Here is a 16,373-nt window from a genome sequence, read left to right as displayed (position 1 = left end):
CACTCACAAGGCATACTCGCCAGGCGCACATCCCATGACTCATATTTGAGCCATGTGCAAAAGCATCACAAATCCCACACATAACAAATCATATGACTTGAATGAGTCATATGTGTGAAACAATCACATACCTGTAACTCATAACTATGTGTCACGTGAAACCCTTTTTCATGCCAAGCCACATTCATGACAGGTTCTTAGCCAGAGGAGTTATGGGTGGAATAGGTGGATCAATCATTTCAACTGCCCCGGATCTGTGCTTTGCTTTTTTGGAAACTCTTGCACTCGCTCTTTTTTGTGTTGCATATGGCTTTTAGCCAGCATGGCTGCGGGTGACTGAGGAGGAATTGTTTGCAATGGTTTGGAGTGGCTTCGCTGCGGCATCTTTGGATTTTCTTCTACTCTTCCTCATACTCGCTCTCTTGAACCTTTTTCTTGACGTTGTGATCTTACTTACTAATCGTGTCTTAAACACAGTTTAAGACACTGAAAGGGGTGGTCGAAAATTTTCCACCGTTGCAGCAGTCCAAGAGATACCATTCCGCTGATTTTTTGTTTTCCAGTACTGTACAGTTTGGTCGAAACGCCATCCCAGTAAGGGAAGGCGTAGTAAACCTCCCACACCAGTAGTGTTCGATGAGGTAGTGCCGCACAGTCAAAGGGGAATTCAGTCACGGGTACCAAACAACCACGTGACCAAGGATCCGGGTAACCACCTGCCACTTCCCCAGCCTAGAGCTCTTTGTCATACCTCCCCTAGCTTCCCTACCATCAGCTCCCCAAACCCCCCAACTTCTCAACCACAAACCAAAGAGAAATTAGAACAAATGCTTGGTCTACTACTATCCACACGACCAGAGTGTACGAGCCTCCTAGACCCTTCTAATCTTAACCTATTCTTCAGCCTCTTCATCCTCGCTGGAATCCTGATTTCGTACCTGCCCCAACACCACCGAATAATATCTCGAGGCACCTCCGAGGGGATTAGTCCCGTGTTCTTACTCCTCGGTGTGACTAGCGGAACATGCGCTTCTGCGAATATCTTGATCCTGAGTAGGGGTGTGCTTGCGTGCTGCGGGAAGGGTATTGGCAGGTTTAATTGCTTCGCCGCGAGTTTGGGCGTTGTACAAGTTGGCACGCAGTGGTCCTGTTTTGGGGTCATGTTAGTTTATCTCATTTCTCCTCTACCTCTAGGTTGTAGGCGAGTAACTATGTGGGTGCTAACGAAAAAAAAATACAGATTACTCCTATTCCTCGTTTACCCCCCGCGAGATATTATACCCGCTCCAGCAACTTCTCGTTTCGCTATACCAAAGACTCAATCTGCACTTACAGTCGCAGTCCTCTCCGTAGCGCACCTCGTCGTTGTCGCTTTGCTGACGTTCTACTTCTCGCTCTTATCTCCTCCAGCGTCTTATCCGGCTCGCTCTGACACAAGCGTCCCCTCACAACTCACCGCTTGGGCAAATTTCCTAGGCATTCAGTCTACGGTCCTAGCTTCTCTACAGTACCTCCCACAATTATACACCACCTGGACGCTTAAGCATGTCGGATCGCTTAGTATCCCCATGATGTGCATTCAGACGCCTGGGTCATTCATTTGGGCGATTAGTCTTGCCAGCCGGCAGGGAACCAAATGGAGTAGCTGGATCACATTTGTTGTTACGGGAGTGCTCCAGGGTGTGCTGTTGGTTATGTGTATTATTTGGGAGCTCAAGGACCGTAAAGAGAGGAGGAGGATGGTTGGGAGCGGCAATGGCGCTGCAGTAGAGGACGAGAGAAGGCCCTTGTTGGCAAATGAAACTTCATAGGGGGCAAGGGCACGCACGATTGGTTGAAAGCGGGTGCCGGCGCAGGCGGTATCAGTTTTCTTGCAACCTATTATTGTACTATTCTTCCCCTCGTTTTCTTACATCCTCCGGACGGGTTGATGGGCATCAGAGTCTCGGCCCCTCACTAAATAGGTCATTTGGCACGCCCACCAATCTGGCTCCTGTCACCTTCCCCCTTCCCCCATTCACCACCTCAATAGCCTCCGCCTGCATATTCGACCGTTTACTCCGCCCCACCTTCTTTTCATCTCCCTCAACAACCATAGATAACCCCATTAGCCCCTTATTCCCCATAATCTGTAACCTAGAAAAGACGAGAACTTACTAAGTGCCAAGCTTTCTGGTGTCTTCCCGTTCGTACCTATGAACGTGAAGTACATGATATTCCCTTCGACCGCCAGTCACACTGTGTAAACGGTGCACTACCACCTCTCACCAATTCTAACCCGATGGGCTCACGGATGGTTAGGGAAGCTACCCAAGCGGGAGAAGGTTCGCACAGCAACTGCACCCTCAGCACACATGTCGGGGGGAAAAATCTCGATAGTGTAAGTGCAGATCAGTGGAGCACCGTTGGAATAAGGATCTTTGGCAAGTCATCGAGGTGGGCAAATAGTGGATAAGGTAGGATAGCTTTAGTATAAGGATATCGCAACGACCACCGCCGCCGCAGCCCCGGAGCTTTCAGTCTCAGCATAACTAGCACTCGCCCCAGCCCAGCATGCAAAAGTGGTAAACATCTCGGTAATGGTGGACAGGTATAAATCATCTCCGCGTGCCCGGCTTTTGCGAATTCGCCACTGGGATCGCCTTCGCCGGAGTGTCTCACGGAGGTTTTGTGGGCTCGAGCGCGCGGCCTTGGGATACTAGCCATCTTGCGGGGTATGATGCCATAATTGCTGCCAGGAATCCCGGGGGGGGGGGCGCTTACCTTGGGCTCTCCGCAACGTCCTGAGGAATGTCAGTCATTGGCACTTCAGGTGTTTGTATTTGAGGAGCTTTCCAATTAAAGATCGACTAAAGGCTTGGGAGGACAATCCGTAGTACCGATTGGATCCTCAAGATCCAATCTATTATGGAAGGCATCAGCATGGAAGGGTCGGGGTTAACGAAGTCTATCCACCGCTGGGAGCCTTGTGCGTCTCCAATGCCACTCCTACCTCCAGCACAACCACAACTTCGCCAGAAAGTGCAAACGGGATCCCCAACACAGGCTAAATCTCGCAGCCAAGAGAGCCCCTATCGCCACACCAACTAGCACTTCCCCGCTAGTATCAATATCAGGGTGGCACTGACGCAGAAAGGTGGTCTGCAATATTGCCCCCGACAACCATTACCGCGCTCCCGACTAAATCTTACATTTTATGTCCATACTCATCATTCAACAAATGCGCTCTCGGCATTATACTTAGCACAGCGAGGGAATATATAGAGTTCATTATTTTGATTATTGTGCCACGGGGTTTGCCAAAGTCTCTCAGTCTAACTTTCGGGTGATTGGTAAGGGGATGGGAAATGATTATATGAACCTCGGGTCTTGGCGACCCGCAAGCCATTTCACAATACTCTCCCATCGAATCCAGACGCCCACTCCGCACCCATTGCAGCCAGGACAAGACAGAAGTACAGAATGGCGGAGATTGGGCTTTTGGCACCAGGCCTTTTTGTCATCTCCGATTAGGTCGACGGAGCGGGTGTTTCCATTGGCGTTTGCCGAGGACATTGTTTGTTTCAGGATCGTGAGCAACGGGAAAATTTCTGCGAGATGCACTGTTGTAAGGGATTCCCGGAGAGTTAGTTTCATTATACCCTCACCACGGGATAATGAAGTTTGATTGTTATATCCCGCTTATTGCCCCGCGTCTACTCCCAGTGGATATCCGTGGGGCACAGCATTGCGCTAGGGCGCTTTCTACCATTGCTACCACAACATTGTTACACCGGCCACCAATCCAACCCCCACGCGCTCCAGCCTCCACCCCTGCCATACAAACATGCAGCCTCTCAGTCTATTAGCCTTCTGCACAACGGTGGAGTGAAAATAGTATCGAGCTACAGCGCAACGACTTGCACACTTTCTTGCAAGTGTGGTCGGTCTTTGAGGGTTCGGGGTGGGGTTTGAGTTGGGCTGGGGGTTAACATACTGCGCTGAACACCCCTCACTAACGGCAGCCTGAGTTGGGCGATTGGTGTTGGCGACTAAAGCTGGATGTTTGGGTCTTTTGGCTGTGCAATCTTTTCTTCAGTCAATACCTTTTCTTCCTGAATTTTAAGCATCGAGTGATGTGTTGTGACCTTGTCGGCTATCAATGATAGGCAAGACGAGAACAAGGCAGACAAGTACTGAGGGCCTATGGTGTGGTATCACATCGCACCATCGTTTCTTGGCCTAGTAGATCTTTTTTTGTCAATTTTGCGGTATTGCTTTTAGTAAGATGTCGTAACTGCGCTTGCTGTCATGGCAGTGGAGAGCAGTTTCCGCGGGCATAATAGCTGGGGTGGGCGAGTATCCCTGATACCGAAATACAGCGATCGCGCCACATGCCCTACAGACGGGTGTTTGCCGCTTCCCTACCCTGATAATCGGGGATTTTCGCATCCCCACGTGTGGGAAATGGTTGCTTTCAACGAATCTCATCAAAATTTGTGGGCGGGAACGATTGGCACAGGGAGGGTTAAAAAAAAAAAAATGCTCCTGGCAGACCGGAGATACTCTAGGGGTAGGAACGGGAATGTCGAGAGTTCAGTTTTTGGGGTGTTCTCAAGAGATTGGGCGTGCTTGAACTCGTGCGTAGAAGGTAAGGGAGGATAGGACTTCTTTGGCAATATGGGAATTCTGGCGGTGGTTCTGTGGGTGTGGCGTAGAATAGATGCACTTGATCTCTGAGCAATGCGACAACCAGGCGTCCGGTGGCCATCCTACTGGAGAATTGGAAGCATTGAGCTCTGGTACGCGATGGGGCACTTGCCTCCCGCTATTATAGTTTCAAGTGGGATATTATCATTGCCTGGCCTGCATAATATACCCCTTGTATATGCTCTAACATCTAAGGTGTATAGTAATAGGCCCTATAATATACCTTTCCTCTAGCCGCTCGTCGTGGATAGCATATAGTAGAAGTCTTATTTTAGGACTAGATATTCCGAGACATTTATACCATTCTAGAGAATTACCCTCCACACCGGTGATAACTTAGGATCTGATTTCTCCATATTTCGATAAATGCTGCTTTTCAGGGGAGGACGTAGCCCTAGCCTAGCAGTATTGATATTACTGCGAGGGGTCAAGCCATTCCCTAGCAATATAATCCCAGGCAGTCCCCGGACCTCAGAAACGTGCAGGATCTTGCTCTGAGGCGATCAGCTGCAAAGAACTGATGTGGACAAAGTAATACCGCTAGCTAACCTTCGAGCAATTCAAACGCTGCGAAATCCTGCATTTTCACCACTGAAGTGGAGGAACCTGCTCTAGCTGACATTTCCAAACGTGGGGGGGGGGGTAGGAATGCTAGAGCATTGGATAACTTTGTTGGTCATCGCGGAGCGATTTATTGTATGATGCAGTATCATCAAATTTAAATTCCAAACACTTTTTCGAGACATCTCTCATTTGGTGAGATTTGAGACAAGGTCAATGCGGACTCTGATGATTGGTCACCAGACCGTGAAATTTCAGGCAAAGCGTGACCATTATTCGGGCCAGAGAGTGTATTGGTTAAAAGGTTGAAAGTTCAATTCCCATCCTGGCCGCGCATGCATTACATCATACAGCTATCCCATGGACTGTAAAGCAAACCGCACCACACAAGGTGCGAATTTCTAACCTCACTAACTCGGGGAAAATAAAATTTAGAAAATCACGGAAAAATGGACACCTCTAGAGTTTGAGCTACCAATAGCGTAAGAGCAGGTTATCTTCACAGGCACAAATTTGAAGGGGGGGAGTTTCCCCCTAGTGAAAGGAGGTCATCTTTATTCCTTCAATCTTCAGCGGTAGTCTTTCGGTGTAAAAATGTAGCTAACCAGGTTTTAGAAAATCTGTTTTAAACACCTACATGAGTCCATAATCTATCCGCTATCATACCTTTTTTCTTTTTTTTTCTCTTCTTTCCCCCCCAAACTACAAGCATTCCAGCACGGCATCGCACTACCGGTAGGGCGGTAGTGCACAACTCTCCATACCAAAAGCCCTCCTATTGAGCTTTCTGCACTTTCACCCTCACAGCCTTCCAAAAGAAGGCAGAAAATAAAATAAAAAGCGTATCTCGTTCTTAGCAGAATTAACTGTGAGTTACGGTACAGTCTAGAGCTTCGTGACCCCCACCGGATATACGTATCCCGTCGCTGCAGGATTCATCCTCTCGCCAGTCGCACCCCCTGTTCTCCCACTCGGCGCCTTCCTCAGCCGGTCCGTGAAAAACACCGGGTGGCGCACCGCCGGGTTGTGATTGTGTGTTCTCTGCTCGGGCGGCGGAGAGATAAATTTAAGCGGTTTCTTCTATTGTGACTATTAGTAGGTGAATTCACGTGCTCGGCGCTCCAGGGTTGTGAAGGGGACCAACTGCGGTGGGGGTTGTAGGACGCTTCTGTTGAAGTGAGGGCAACATTGCGGTAGACTAAGCTAGAGAGATGCGAGGGCGCAAGTAAGATCAAGTTGGTCTGGTTTTAATAGTACCGGTATTCACGGTTGCTCTTCCTGTGTCATGCGTCACCGGGACCTCGGCTGTTGAATGATATCATATCATGGCTCAATGTCGAGTTATCATAAGGGCTTTCATATCATCTCTCCAGGCAGGGATCTTGAGGGTTAGGGTTCGAATATATGACCTCAGAGCAAACCTGCCTTCCCTTCCCACTACATTCACTGCGAGTACTGTACTCTTCCCTCAATTCCACTCTCCTCTCTCGCCACTTATGATATCATACCAGAGTTGAAAATATAGAATGTCCCGCCACCCTTTGATCTCGATAACCTCCACCTCCTTCCGCCCCATAACCTCCCCGCTTACTGCACCGATACTGTTTCCCAACACAACATTTGCCCTCCATCCCGCTCAGAAATGGTCAATCCTTGGGTCGTCAAAATCAACTCTCCTATCCATCCTCTGTGGTAGTCACATCGCTATCCCACCTACCGGTCGATGCTATCCCGGTCTACGGGGCACCATTGAACTCGTCTCTTTCACCACTGGGAGCAAGAGTACGGGGATGCTTGCTGGAGCTAACAGTGGGGAAACCTACTTGTCTGCACGGTATGAGGCTTGGAGGGAGGAATCTGATGTTTCTCTAAGGACGTGGCTGGGAGGTAGTATTGCTGGGAAGAATCCTTTTGAGGAGGGAGGGGAGGTGAAAGGGAAGGAAGCACTGGGGGAGAGGAAGAAGAAAGTGGAGGATGTCGCGGGAACCTTGATGCTACGGGAATTTCTAGATCAAAGTGTTATGACGTTGAGTAATGGACAGAGCCAGCGGGCAAGAATTGCACAAGCGCTTTTGAAAAGACCGGAGGTGTTGGCTATTGATGAGCCGTTTAGTATGGCTTCGTATGAACGGGTAGGTGAGCCAGTGAGCGCTAATAATGACACGTAAAACAGTGGGACTCGATCCTCCGTCTCGCAATTTACTATCAGAACTACTCTCCCGCCTCCCACGCGCCCCACAACCGACACAGATACTGCTCGGTCTCCGCCCGCAAGACCCTGTACCAGCCTGGAGCACACACATAGCATTTATATCTAACAACCGTATCCTCGCGCAGGGCCAAAAAGAATTCGTCATCTCGACCCTCCGTCGATCCGGAAAGACAATCCTACAAGAAGGCGACGACACCCAAAAACCCGCCCCAACCCTCCTCGACAAAGTCTGGTCCGCCCCCGCGGTCCCGGCGTCCATATCACAAGATCGAATCACGCTGCCGTCAAAATCTACCTCCAGCCCAATTCTGATTCAAATGAGCAACATCCAAATAACATACCCCCCACACCCCCCCTTCCTACAGAACTTCTCCTGGACAATCCGAGCCGGCGAGCGCTGGGGTCTCTTCGGCCCTAACGGATCGGGGAAGACCACACTGATATCCCTCCTAACTTCTGATCACCCGCAGACCTATGCCCTACCGATAACACACTTTGGCCACCAAACTCGCATTCCAGGACCCGGAAGACCGGGCGTCAGCATCTTCGACGTACAGAAGCGCATCGGACACGCATCCCCAGAAGTCCACGCCTTCTTCCCAAAAGCGTACACTCTCCGGCGCACCATCCTCTCTGGCCTTGCAGAGACCTTCCGTGCGAAGCCCCCACCAGCAACAGAATACGCAGAGACGCTGCTCGCCGAATTCGAAGACATCGTCGCCGGCCCGGGTGGTTGGGACGACACTGTCTTTGGCGAAGCGTGCTTGAACGTTCAGCGCCTCGCTCTGTTCCTGCGTGCCGTGGTGGGTAAGCGCGAACTGCTGGTTCTTGACGAAGCCTTTTCCGGCATGGATAATGCGGTTAGGGATCGCTGTTTTCGTGTTCTTGCACATGGGTTCGACCACGCGCGCCAGGCACTTGTGGTCGTTAGCCATGTCGGCGAGGAGGTGCCCGAGGTGGATATGTGGGTCAGGTTGCCGGATAGGGGGAGTGATGCTTGCGCAGTTTATGGGTATGCGTAGAGTGGTGGATATTATATCCCCGAAGTGGTTCAATCTAGAAGTCAGAACATGGAATATCACTCGTGATTCATTCTCTGTTTCTGTTTCTGAAATCTGCTTTGGGTTCGGGGGGCCACAGGGGAGGGATGGCCAGAAATAATATTTCGTTGGTAGAGATGCTGCAAGCATTGGTTCATAGCTTCCGGATTTTCCCCTCGATTGACCAGATTATAGACAGCTAGATAGATAAAATATTGTTTGGTGTTATCACGCCTTAGGGTCACAGGGGGTCAACTCGTTCCACCCACGCGCAAACAGAAATCGTGGGAAATATAGTACCAACAATGCGCTAAGCCCCCGCCCAAAAAAATGGGGGGGGGGGCACAAATAAACAGAAACACTAGAAGAATCGTAGATACAGCAGATACAGCAGATTAGAAATTAGAAATGTAGAAGGCCAAGTATCAGCGTACAGCCAACCGTTGAAACCCGGAATAAAGATCTCCGCAAAAGTGATACAGCTTGAAGAGTTAAACCTGAGCACCCCACTTCTCTGAGTCTTTCTTCTGTAAGTATCATTGAACAGCGAACACACACTCTCTTTCCGATCACTGTCCGTTCCCCCTCAAGATTACGCAAGTTGCCATCACCAACGGGTGACTGTTCCGCCTGCGCTATCATACAACAACGCACCATCACCATACAGGCTTACAAGCCCTGAGTGATGTGAAGCTCACTTAATAGCAAACCGCCCGGGAGATGATTGAGGGCTAGTCGGTTCTGCTGTAAGATATATGACTTGACAGGCGACAAGCAAGATCAGTCGTAACTCAACTATTGGTTAGTTACCCAACGTAACCGAACACTCCCCCCAAGGAGAAAGATCCTGATGCCAAAATTTGTGCTAAAAAGTGGCGCGCCGAACATGGCTTTTGACATTTATTTTCCCAATGCGATTGCCTATTATAGTTAACGAATAGTAAAATCTCATTTATCATACTAGATTTTTTTTTTGGCAGCGGCACTTCAAATGCGCATTCCTCATCTCTCTGAACAAAGGCCGTGACATTGTGTTGGTTCTAAAACACCGCGTTATTCAAATCTTATATATCTATCACAATGCGAGATTGGATAACTGTAGACAAGAACTCTCTAAAGTTGATCCCTGATAGCTTGTCAGATGCCTATCGAAATTGAGCAGAAAAGAATCAAGAAAACAAAAAAACAGTCCATATGCTCGCGGATTCCCGGGGGGATAAAGGTGCGGTTCATTTAAGCGTTATCGTGTCCACGCGAAGGGGGAAGGTGAATTGGGCGCCCATCCCCGACAGCAAAATGCAACGCCACCATATGCCCCCGATCTCCCCACCCCATCCCCTCCGCGCTTATGGGAAGAGATGTAGAGGACAGAATAGAAGCACAAACATCACGATTTAACGCATCTAAAATGATGTAAATAAATTTCTTCTGGGTTGGGTAATTCTAACAAGCATCACAATATATCACTCAGGCGCTTGGCACCAAAACTGTTAAAAGGAGGAACGTTTTGTGCGCAGCGGATAATTGATGATTGCGTTCAAACTAGCTGAAGGAAGCAAGTATGGTACATATGTGTCCTATGTGGATTGCGTGTACTTCAACCTGCCATGCAATCTTCATACATCTCCCTTTCCACATAGAGCATAGGAAGCAGGTAACACAACAACCTTCTAACAGAACAAAAGTACTGAACCACTATATTGCAACAAAAGCTGTTGTAATTCTTGATTGAGGTTGTATTGCTTGCTTCCTTATACCTATCCCTGAGGACCCTATCTAATTATGCTTCTGGGAGGCGGACTTAATCAATACATGATGTACGGTAGAGGTATCATAAGCAAAAAGGAAAGGTCAACGACAACGGTGTTGCATAATGCAACAATAACAGAAAGGAAAAGCAAGCGAGATAACTAAACTAGTGACACGATGGAGTTTCCAAAAACTCATGCCAGTAACTATTACAAAAAATTCTGTCATAATCAAATAGGCACCCGATGCATATTTGAAAGTCATATTACCCTCGCTGAATAGTGCGTGTTGGTATCATGCGCGAGTGCCTAGCGCTTGGAAAAAATATTCGGCAGCATCGCTACCAGCGATTTGGTCTGCATTCTTCCGTTCTCAACCGTACCACACTTTGAATAAAGTATGGGTGGGTATTTTGCGTGACTGCAGCACGTACAGTACTCCCCCCGTGTACTGTACTGTGTTTCGGTACCCTTTTGGCCACGAATGGACATGCAAGAAGATCACAGAATAATAAATCGTTTCAAGTCAATCCAATACCCGACGCCAAAGAAAATACGGTTCCTTTCATACGTGCGATGGGGAGGTTCGCACAACTTCAAGCTTAATAATGCGCAAAAAATATCATGTATTGAATGGAAACAGATAAAAATGGAGTATCCCACCTCCCCTCCCTAGGCATAATGATAAAATGCCTTCACATCCCGATATATGGTTCCATCAACATCAAATTCAAACAATATCGATGCTGATTGAATGCTCATCAAAAGGTCGAAATTAAGCTTAAAATAGGGCAGACCATTGATTCCGATTTTCCTTTTAAATTTCTCCCTCGGGATGACATTGGGATCCACTTCGAGGGTGCAGACGGGGTTTACGTCTGCAGGAAGAGTCAGAATTATTGGAGACTTCTATGAAATGTGATTTGGATGACTTACCGGATGATTTGCTAGTGCTGGGGGGGTCTGAGGAGTCGTTTGCTAAAAGTGGGATCGTGAATCTATCGTCGGCCTCGCCGAGTGAACTACGATTGATACAAAATGAATGTCTAATCGGGTCGCTCTCTTCGACATCCTCGCCCTAAACTCTATTAGAACACAAGAGCAGAAAGGATAACCAGTGGCATATGTTTGTACCTTTCGGATGTACCACCGCATCCGGTTCCGGCACATGTACTCTCCATCGTGAGGGTCGATATAACCGTCTCTCTTAGGATGGTACCCCTCCATGAATGGCACGCTGCATGAGTTGCCGTAGTTCCTAGCGACCTTACGAATGCGTACCATTTCTCCCTCCAGCCCGCGCATCACCGCACCTCGGACAACAGCGGTCCAACTACTGTGTATTAGCATTGGGGTGTGTGACGAAGGCAAAACCTCCTCAGGTTAACTTACGCGTTAGGCGGCTGCAGGATTGATATTTCACTGCCGCTCCTTGTCCTGATCTCGGCCTGGAGCCGGCTGCGCAGATATTCGGATTCACCAAATCCCCCTACCAGAAGTAAGGCCTTGACTTGGCGCGTCTGGCGAGCAAAGTTTCCCAAGGAATGTGTGTCGGCAAATAACCCCTGCACTGGTGGTGGGGGGTTTGCCTATAAGTGAAGTATTAGCTGCGATAGCCCACAAAAAGCTGGGTCTCATCTCCGACCATCAATTTCTCGACTTCGTCGACCTGTTGCTGCACCAATTGGGCAACCTTCTGCACTACGGGATTGAATATCTTTCTCATGTCGTCCCGATCTATGATAAACATCCCAGCCTCTATACCTGCCGTGGGGTCATCTGCGATACCGGGTACGGGGCATGTGAAAAGATCCTCATCTTCAGAATCGGTAAAGTTTCGTTTCAAAGAATCATTAAACTCCTTCATCATGTACACCCTTCCCTCGTGCTTCATCTTATCAAATCTGGAAAACCTTGTTACCCGCATGATTCACGAGGAGAAGGTTCTGATACTGACCTATCGCCGATACGGTCTCTGACCAATTCTTCGAAACGCTCGTTCAGGACTGTTGACCCACACAGCCCCCCGGTCCCTTCAACACATTCTACCACCTCCAACTTGGGAAATTTTCTTGTGATGGTATAAGATATGACATCCTACTTTCCGTGAGTCGTGCACCCCGTGCGATAACCTCGGGGTCCACCTGGGAAATCGAAATATTAGGCACTTACTACTGTCCCACCCCCGCAATCCGCTACCACGAACGTATCGCCAACCTAATAAAGTTTGATACTGGCCCAACAAAAGTCATTTGCATATTGACGTGAGGCTTACATTGAGATTCTTGGGCTCCATTTCCTTCAAGCAACAGACTGCTGCTGCCTCTGGCTCTGATATTAAACGAATGGATTTCTTTCTTCTGAAACCTGCAAGCTCGGCCGCTTGGAGGGTTAGGTTCTTTGCTGCATCGCTCCATACCTACGGGATAGATAAGCTTGACGGAAACAACAAGTTATGAATGGCAATGGACAAGTTACCGCAGGAACCGTGAGAACAAAATCAAGGGGCGAGACTTCAACAGTACTTTTCCCAAGGGTCTTCTCCAGATGATTGATGGTGTGCTTGTATAACTCAGACAGGTAATCGGCTACAACATCGACTGGGTTCTTCCCGTGGGGTATCAGCTGCTTTGTCCTCGCCAAGGGTGAATTGGTGGAGTTGGCGAGAGGATATTTGGTAGGGTCCAGGAGAAGCTTAAACCAAGTGAGCGTTGGCTCTTTAATGGGAATTCCAAATCCCCATTTCACACCTGACGACGTGTACGCTATCTCGCTAGGCGCCTTTCCAGATGTCCTGCTTCTCTATAAACACGTAAGGGTTCGGAGTCCAATGGAGGATTATACATTCATAATTACCCCAGCGACCCATTTACCAACGACATTGACCTTCTCGGGAGTAGAGCTGTAGGCCTATGGTATAAATTCCAAAGATTAGAAAAGCACACGCTGGCCAAGGAAGTAGTCTGTATACCCAAGCTATACCAGAATATGTCGTTCCAAAGTCTATCCCGATCTTGATCGAATTTACACCTGATAGTTGGCTCATCCTATCGTTCAGATGGCTCCCTCCTTGCTTGCTTCAGAAAGTCTAAGGAGTCAGGTTTGGTTTTGGAGTGCTCGCCTTGGGCAGACTCTGTTTTGATAGAAAAGGATGTAGTATTAAAGATTACCTGTTTCCAGGCAAGAGTCCACACGGCGGAGGTGGAAGAGAGGGTGAAACAACAGATGATGGTTTTATCAATTGGTTTTCCGTAGACCACTTTATATGGTAAAGGAGACAGCATAAGCGTGACTCCGGTGGGAGGGACAGAGCTATGCCAGCCTCTCGTCACAATTCCAGATATAGAAATTCCAGATACAGAATGATGGGACACAGGCCAGCATGGGGGTGAGTACTTTTCAGTATGGTTGACGGGAAAATCAGGCCGACAATAGTAAAATAGATTTCTCTACGAGTAGTAGGTCGTATCGCAGTTCGCTAATGCATAATGTGCGGCCACATGTTTCACTTGATTGTGCACAAGTTTTACTGGACAAAAGTTATCAGTATCATTACCACTGAAGCGCCTAAACTAGGCTGCATCTGGCACCATACTTGTGCAGTCCCGGTAATATCCATACTCGAGTACGGTACCGTACAGACACCGACATTGCCGGTAGAAGTGCATCTATGGCAGCCTTAAGTTTCAAGTCCACCCTAGTCCCAGAACAAAGCACGGAGAACTCGATGAAATCGGGCATTCCTCATTTCATCGGAAAGTACGATAGGACAGGCCGTCATTGGTTGTTATATTTGTAATACTCGAGTACATGGTGCGCTACCCTAAACTATTTACGTGGACCCTCTGAAAAGAACCACTTCCCCATTTCACACATCACCAACAACACAAACGCCAAATCGAGATAATTCTTCTAAAGCTCCAAATATGCAACTCCACAGGTTTGTGATGGAAATGGCTGGACGATTTATGACGGTAGTATACTCTGATCAAGTGAATTTTACACTCTAATTCTAACTGACAAGTCAGGGAGGGGGACACTCCATAAGCGGGGGTGGGAGTGGAAGGACCGGCTATGAAATTGAAGACCCCGGCGATTTTATACGAGTACGGGAAGCGGGGGGAAAGAAGGGCTATATTAGAGAACTCGAGCAACTCCTAAGAGAATCCAACACTGCGAATTCCAAACTAGAAAGAGAGCTCCAGAACATAGAACGCGAAAACAAGGACCGTATTCGAGGACTCGAGAAGCGCCTAAAGGACTGCGACGCCGCGAATTCGGAGTTAGAAAGAAAACTCCAGGACTTAAAACACGAAAAGTCTACCCTCTCTAAGGAATACCAGAACGCACTTGGACAGCTCGGTACAGCTAAGGACACGGCAAAACAACATCGATACAAGTGTAAAGAGATTTCTGAACGTCGTGACAAGCTCCATACGCAGTGCAATGACCTTCGTGTGAAGAATGAGGGAATCACTATGGCAAACAAGAAGCAAGAACGAGAGATAAAAGCCCTGAGGGATAACAATGCCAAGATCACCGAGGAATTGGAAACACGAATTGGGCAACTCAATAAGATTACAGGGGAGATTGCACGACAAAACCAGCAAGTCAACACCCCTGCAATCCGAGACGATGAGTACTTTGCGAGAGAATTCGCAAGTCTTGCAAAACACATACGCAATTGGTCGTTTACGCACCTTTTCCATCACTCAAAGACCTTTGTTCCTACAGTAGTCATCAGGGATCTCCAGGGTGCCATTGGTGGAATCGCAAGTGGGTCCAACCTACCTGAGATATTCAAGGATCGCGCCGCAAGCCGCCGGGTGGTCTCTGGACTGCTCGCTGACTGGCTGAAAGAGCATATCTTCGACCCTCCACTACTTGGTTTATTGCCAGGGTCGTTCCTCCATTTTGAGGAAAGGATCAAAAAGACTGGTGGGTAAGTCGGCCCCTATTCAAGAGGCCAGAAATGCTGACTTGAGGAAAGGTAACCAAAAGAGCCCTTGGTTATTGCAAACGATAAGTTTATTTGTCCAGGATGAGGAATTCAAACGGGTTCTAAATGAAAAAGTTTGCATTTCGTCCAAAGGGCTCTGTGAGAGGTTAGGAGAACTATTGGCCGAGTCGGACGAATCCAAAGTCTTCAAACGCAACCAAAAGTTGCAAGCCATAGTCGAACGGGCGGCCAATCTAGCGGTAGAAGTTTCACAACAACCCTACTGGTTCTGTTTCGCTACCATAGCTCCTGGGGAGCAGTTTTCCCGGTACGCCATGGAAGATGTTGGGACAGATATGTCACTGGAGGAAGACGATCCAGGTACCTGCGATGACGATTGTAGAGTTTCCTTATCGGTTTTTCCCTGTGTCTACCGCTATGAGCTCGTTGAGGGCGAGAACCGACCTGAAAGCATTGTGATTCATCGGGCTTGGGTGACTGTCGAGACGAGGGATAGTGATAAGTGTGTCGAGCAAACAGATAAAAATATAACGAACGAAGAGGCAAATGGTGGTATGGAACCCGGGGTGGAATGTTCTAGTGGGCGCAGTGGAAGGACGGAGGCTCTTGGAGGAGATACGGGGGCTCAAGGAAGAGAGAGGGGGGCTCAAGAAGGGGAAGAGAGTGGGAATTCTCCGGATCCTAGCGCGCCGGCCACTCAAAACGTTATATCTACGCAATCGACCTCCCCAGAATCAACAGGAGGGATGAACCATGAGGCTGATCTAGCAGCGGATGTAGACCTTGGCCACGAAAAAATGGAAAGGGAGTCACCAAATTGATTGTATCACGACAATGATGTACCCTAGTTTATTCCTCATTATTCAGTTATTTTGCGGTAAAATCTATGATTTCAAGCCACTTCAAGGCAAAGTTTTGGTCGTCAAGCCCTTAGAGCCGAAATTGGGACGATCCACAAGTGGCATTTCAAGGGTCTTTGTCATATCTCCCAGTACAGTCACACCGGTAAAGTTCTCATACCTTCATTGTGCCCCAAGAGCAATAGCTGTCGACAACAAAACAAACAGAACTATCATACCTAGATAACAGTTCGCACAAATTTATCACAATTTGCCCCACCTCCCAACACCGCCAAGACGCTTACCCGGCAGCCCACGTGCACC

General features: G+C 48.4%; 4 protein-coding genes; 3 read left to right on the top strand and 1 right to left on the bottom strand.

The window, feature by feature from the left end:
* The first annotated feature begins 791 nt into the window (after window positions 1-791).
* GSTUM_00010878001 (uncharacterized protein) lies at window positions 792-2,025 on the top strand. XM_002841558.2 has 2 exons: window positions 792-1,162; window positions 1,241-2,025. Exons 1-2 carry the CDS (start codon window positions 828-830, stop codon window positions 1,809-1,811), a joined length of 906 nt encoding a protein of 301 aa, XP_002841604.1. The 5' UTR covers window positions 792-827; the 3' UTR covers window positions 1,812-2,025.
* Window positions 2,026-6,721: 4,696 nt separating this feature from the next.
* Window positions 6,722-9,481, top strand: GSTUM_00010877001 (uncharacterized protein). XM_002841557.2 has 2 exons: window positions 6,722-7,362; window positions 7,424-9,481. The coding sequence occupies exons 1-2, from the start codon at window positions 6,777-6,779 to the stop codon at window positions 8,482-8,484; spliced, it is 1,647 nt and encodes a 548-aa protein (XP_002841603.1). The 5' UTR covers window positions 6,722-6,776; the 3' UTR covers window positions 8,485-9,481.
* A 733-nt stretch (window positions 9,482-10,214) lies between these two features.
* Window positions 10,215-13,516, bottom strand: GSTUM_00010876001 (uncharacterized protein). XM_002841556.2 has 11 exons: window positions 13,222-13,516; window positions 13,107-13,160; window positions 12,729-13,052; window positions 12,526-12,669; window positions 12,423-12,467; window positions 12,208-12,347; window positions 11,896-12,163; window positions 11,643-11,770; window positions 11,385-11,583; window positions 11,277-11,333; window positions 10,215-11,159 (listed from the first exon to the last, which is right to left on the bottom strand). The coding sequence occupies exons 1-11, from the start codon at window positions 13,294-13,296 to the stop codon at window positions 10,923-10,925; spliced, it is 1,671 nt and encodes a 556-aa protein (XP_002841602.1). The 5' UTR covers window positions 13,297-13,516; the 3' UTR covers window positions 10,215-10,922.
* Window positions 13,517-14,134: 618 nt separating this feature from the next.
* Window positions 14,135-16,097, top strand: GSTUM_00010874001 (uncharacterized protein). XM_002841555.2 has 3 exons: window positions 14,135-14,224; window positions 14,279-15,188; window positions 15,241-16,097. Exons 1-3 carry the CDS (start codon window positions 14,177-14,179, stop codon window positions 16,029-16,031), a joined length of 1,749 nt encoding a protein of 582 aa, XP_002841601.1. The 5' UTR covers window positions 14,135-14,176; the 3' UTR covers window positions 16,032-16,097.
* The last annotated feature ends 276 nt before the right edge of the window (window positions 16,098-16,373 follow it).

The sequence above is a fragment of the Tuber melanosporum genome (genome assembly GCF_000151645.1).
Source record: "Tuber melanosporum whole genome shotgun sequence assembly, scaffold_76, strain Mel28".
Classification (NCBI taxonomy): Eukaryota; Fungi; Ascomycota; class Pezizomycetes; order Pezizales; family Tuberaceae; genus Tuber; species Tuber melanosporum.
This window is presented reverse-complemented; position numbering and strand designations above follow the sequence as displayed.

What these genes read in the sequence shown, in the direction of transcription:
- GSTUM_00010878001 (XM_002841558.2), top strand. Translation starts at nt 828, where the DNA reads ATGCTTGGTCTACTACTATCCACACGACCAGAGTGTACGAGCCTCCTA. An exon ending in TGGTCCTGTTTTGGGGTCAT is followed by an intron (nt 1,163 to 1,240) that starts GTTAGTTTATCT and finishes AAAAAAATACAG; the next exon opens with ATTACTCCTATTCCTCGTTT.
- GSTUM_00010876001 (XM_002841556.2), bottom strand. Translation starts at nt 13,296, where the DNA reads ATGAGCCAACTATCAGGTGTAAATTCGATCAAGATCGGGATAGACTTT. An exon ending in TTGTTCTCACGGTTCCTGCG is followed by an intron (nt 12,670 to 12,728) that starts GTAACTTGTCCA and finishes TCTATCCCGTAG; the next exon opens with GTATGGAGCGATGCAGCAAA. An exon ending in ATTGCGGGGGTGGGACAGTA is followed by an intron (nt 12,348 to 12,422) that starts GTAAGTGCCTAA and finishes CACGGAAAGTAG; the next exon opens with GATGTCATATCTTATACCAT.
- GSTUM_00010874001 (XM_002841555.2), top strand. Translation starts at nt 14,177, where the DNA reads ATGCAACTCCACAGGTTTGTGATGGAAATGGCTGGACGATTTATGACG. An exon ending in TGGCTGGACGATTTATGACG is followed by an intron (nt 14,225 to 14,278) that starts GTAGTATACTCT and finishes CTGACAAGTCAG; the next exon opens with GGAGGGGGACACTCCATAAG. An exon ending in GGAAAGGATCAAAAAGACTG is followed by an intron (nt 15,189 to 15,240) that starts GTGGGTAAGTCG and finishes ACTTGAGGAAAG; the next exon opens with GTAACCAAAAGAGCCCTTGG.
- GSTUM_00010877001 (XM_002841557.2), top strand. Translation starts at nt 6,777, where the DNA reads ATGTCCCGCCACCCTTTGATCTCGATAACCTCCACCTCCTTCCGCCCC. An exon ending in GGCTATTGATGAGCCGTTTA is followed by an intron (nt 7,363 to 7,423) that starts GTATGGCTTCGT and finishes CACGTAAAACAG; the next exon opens with TGGGACTCGATCCTCCGTCT.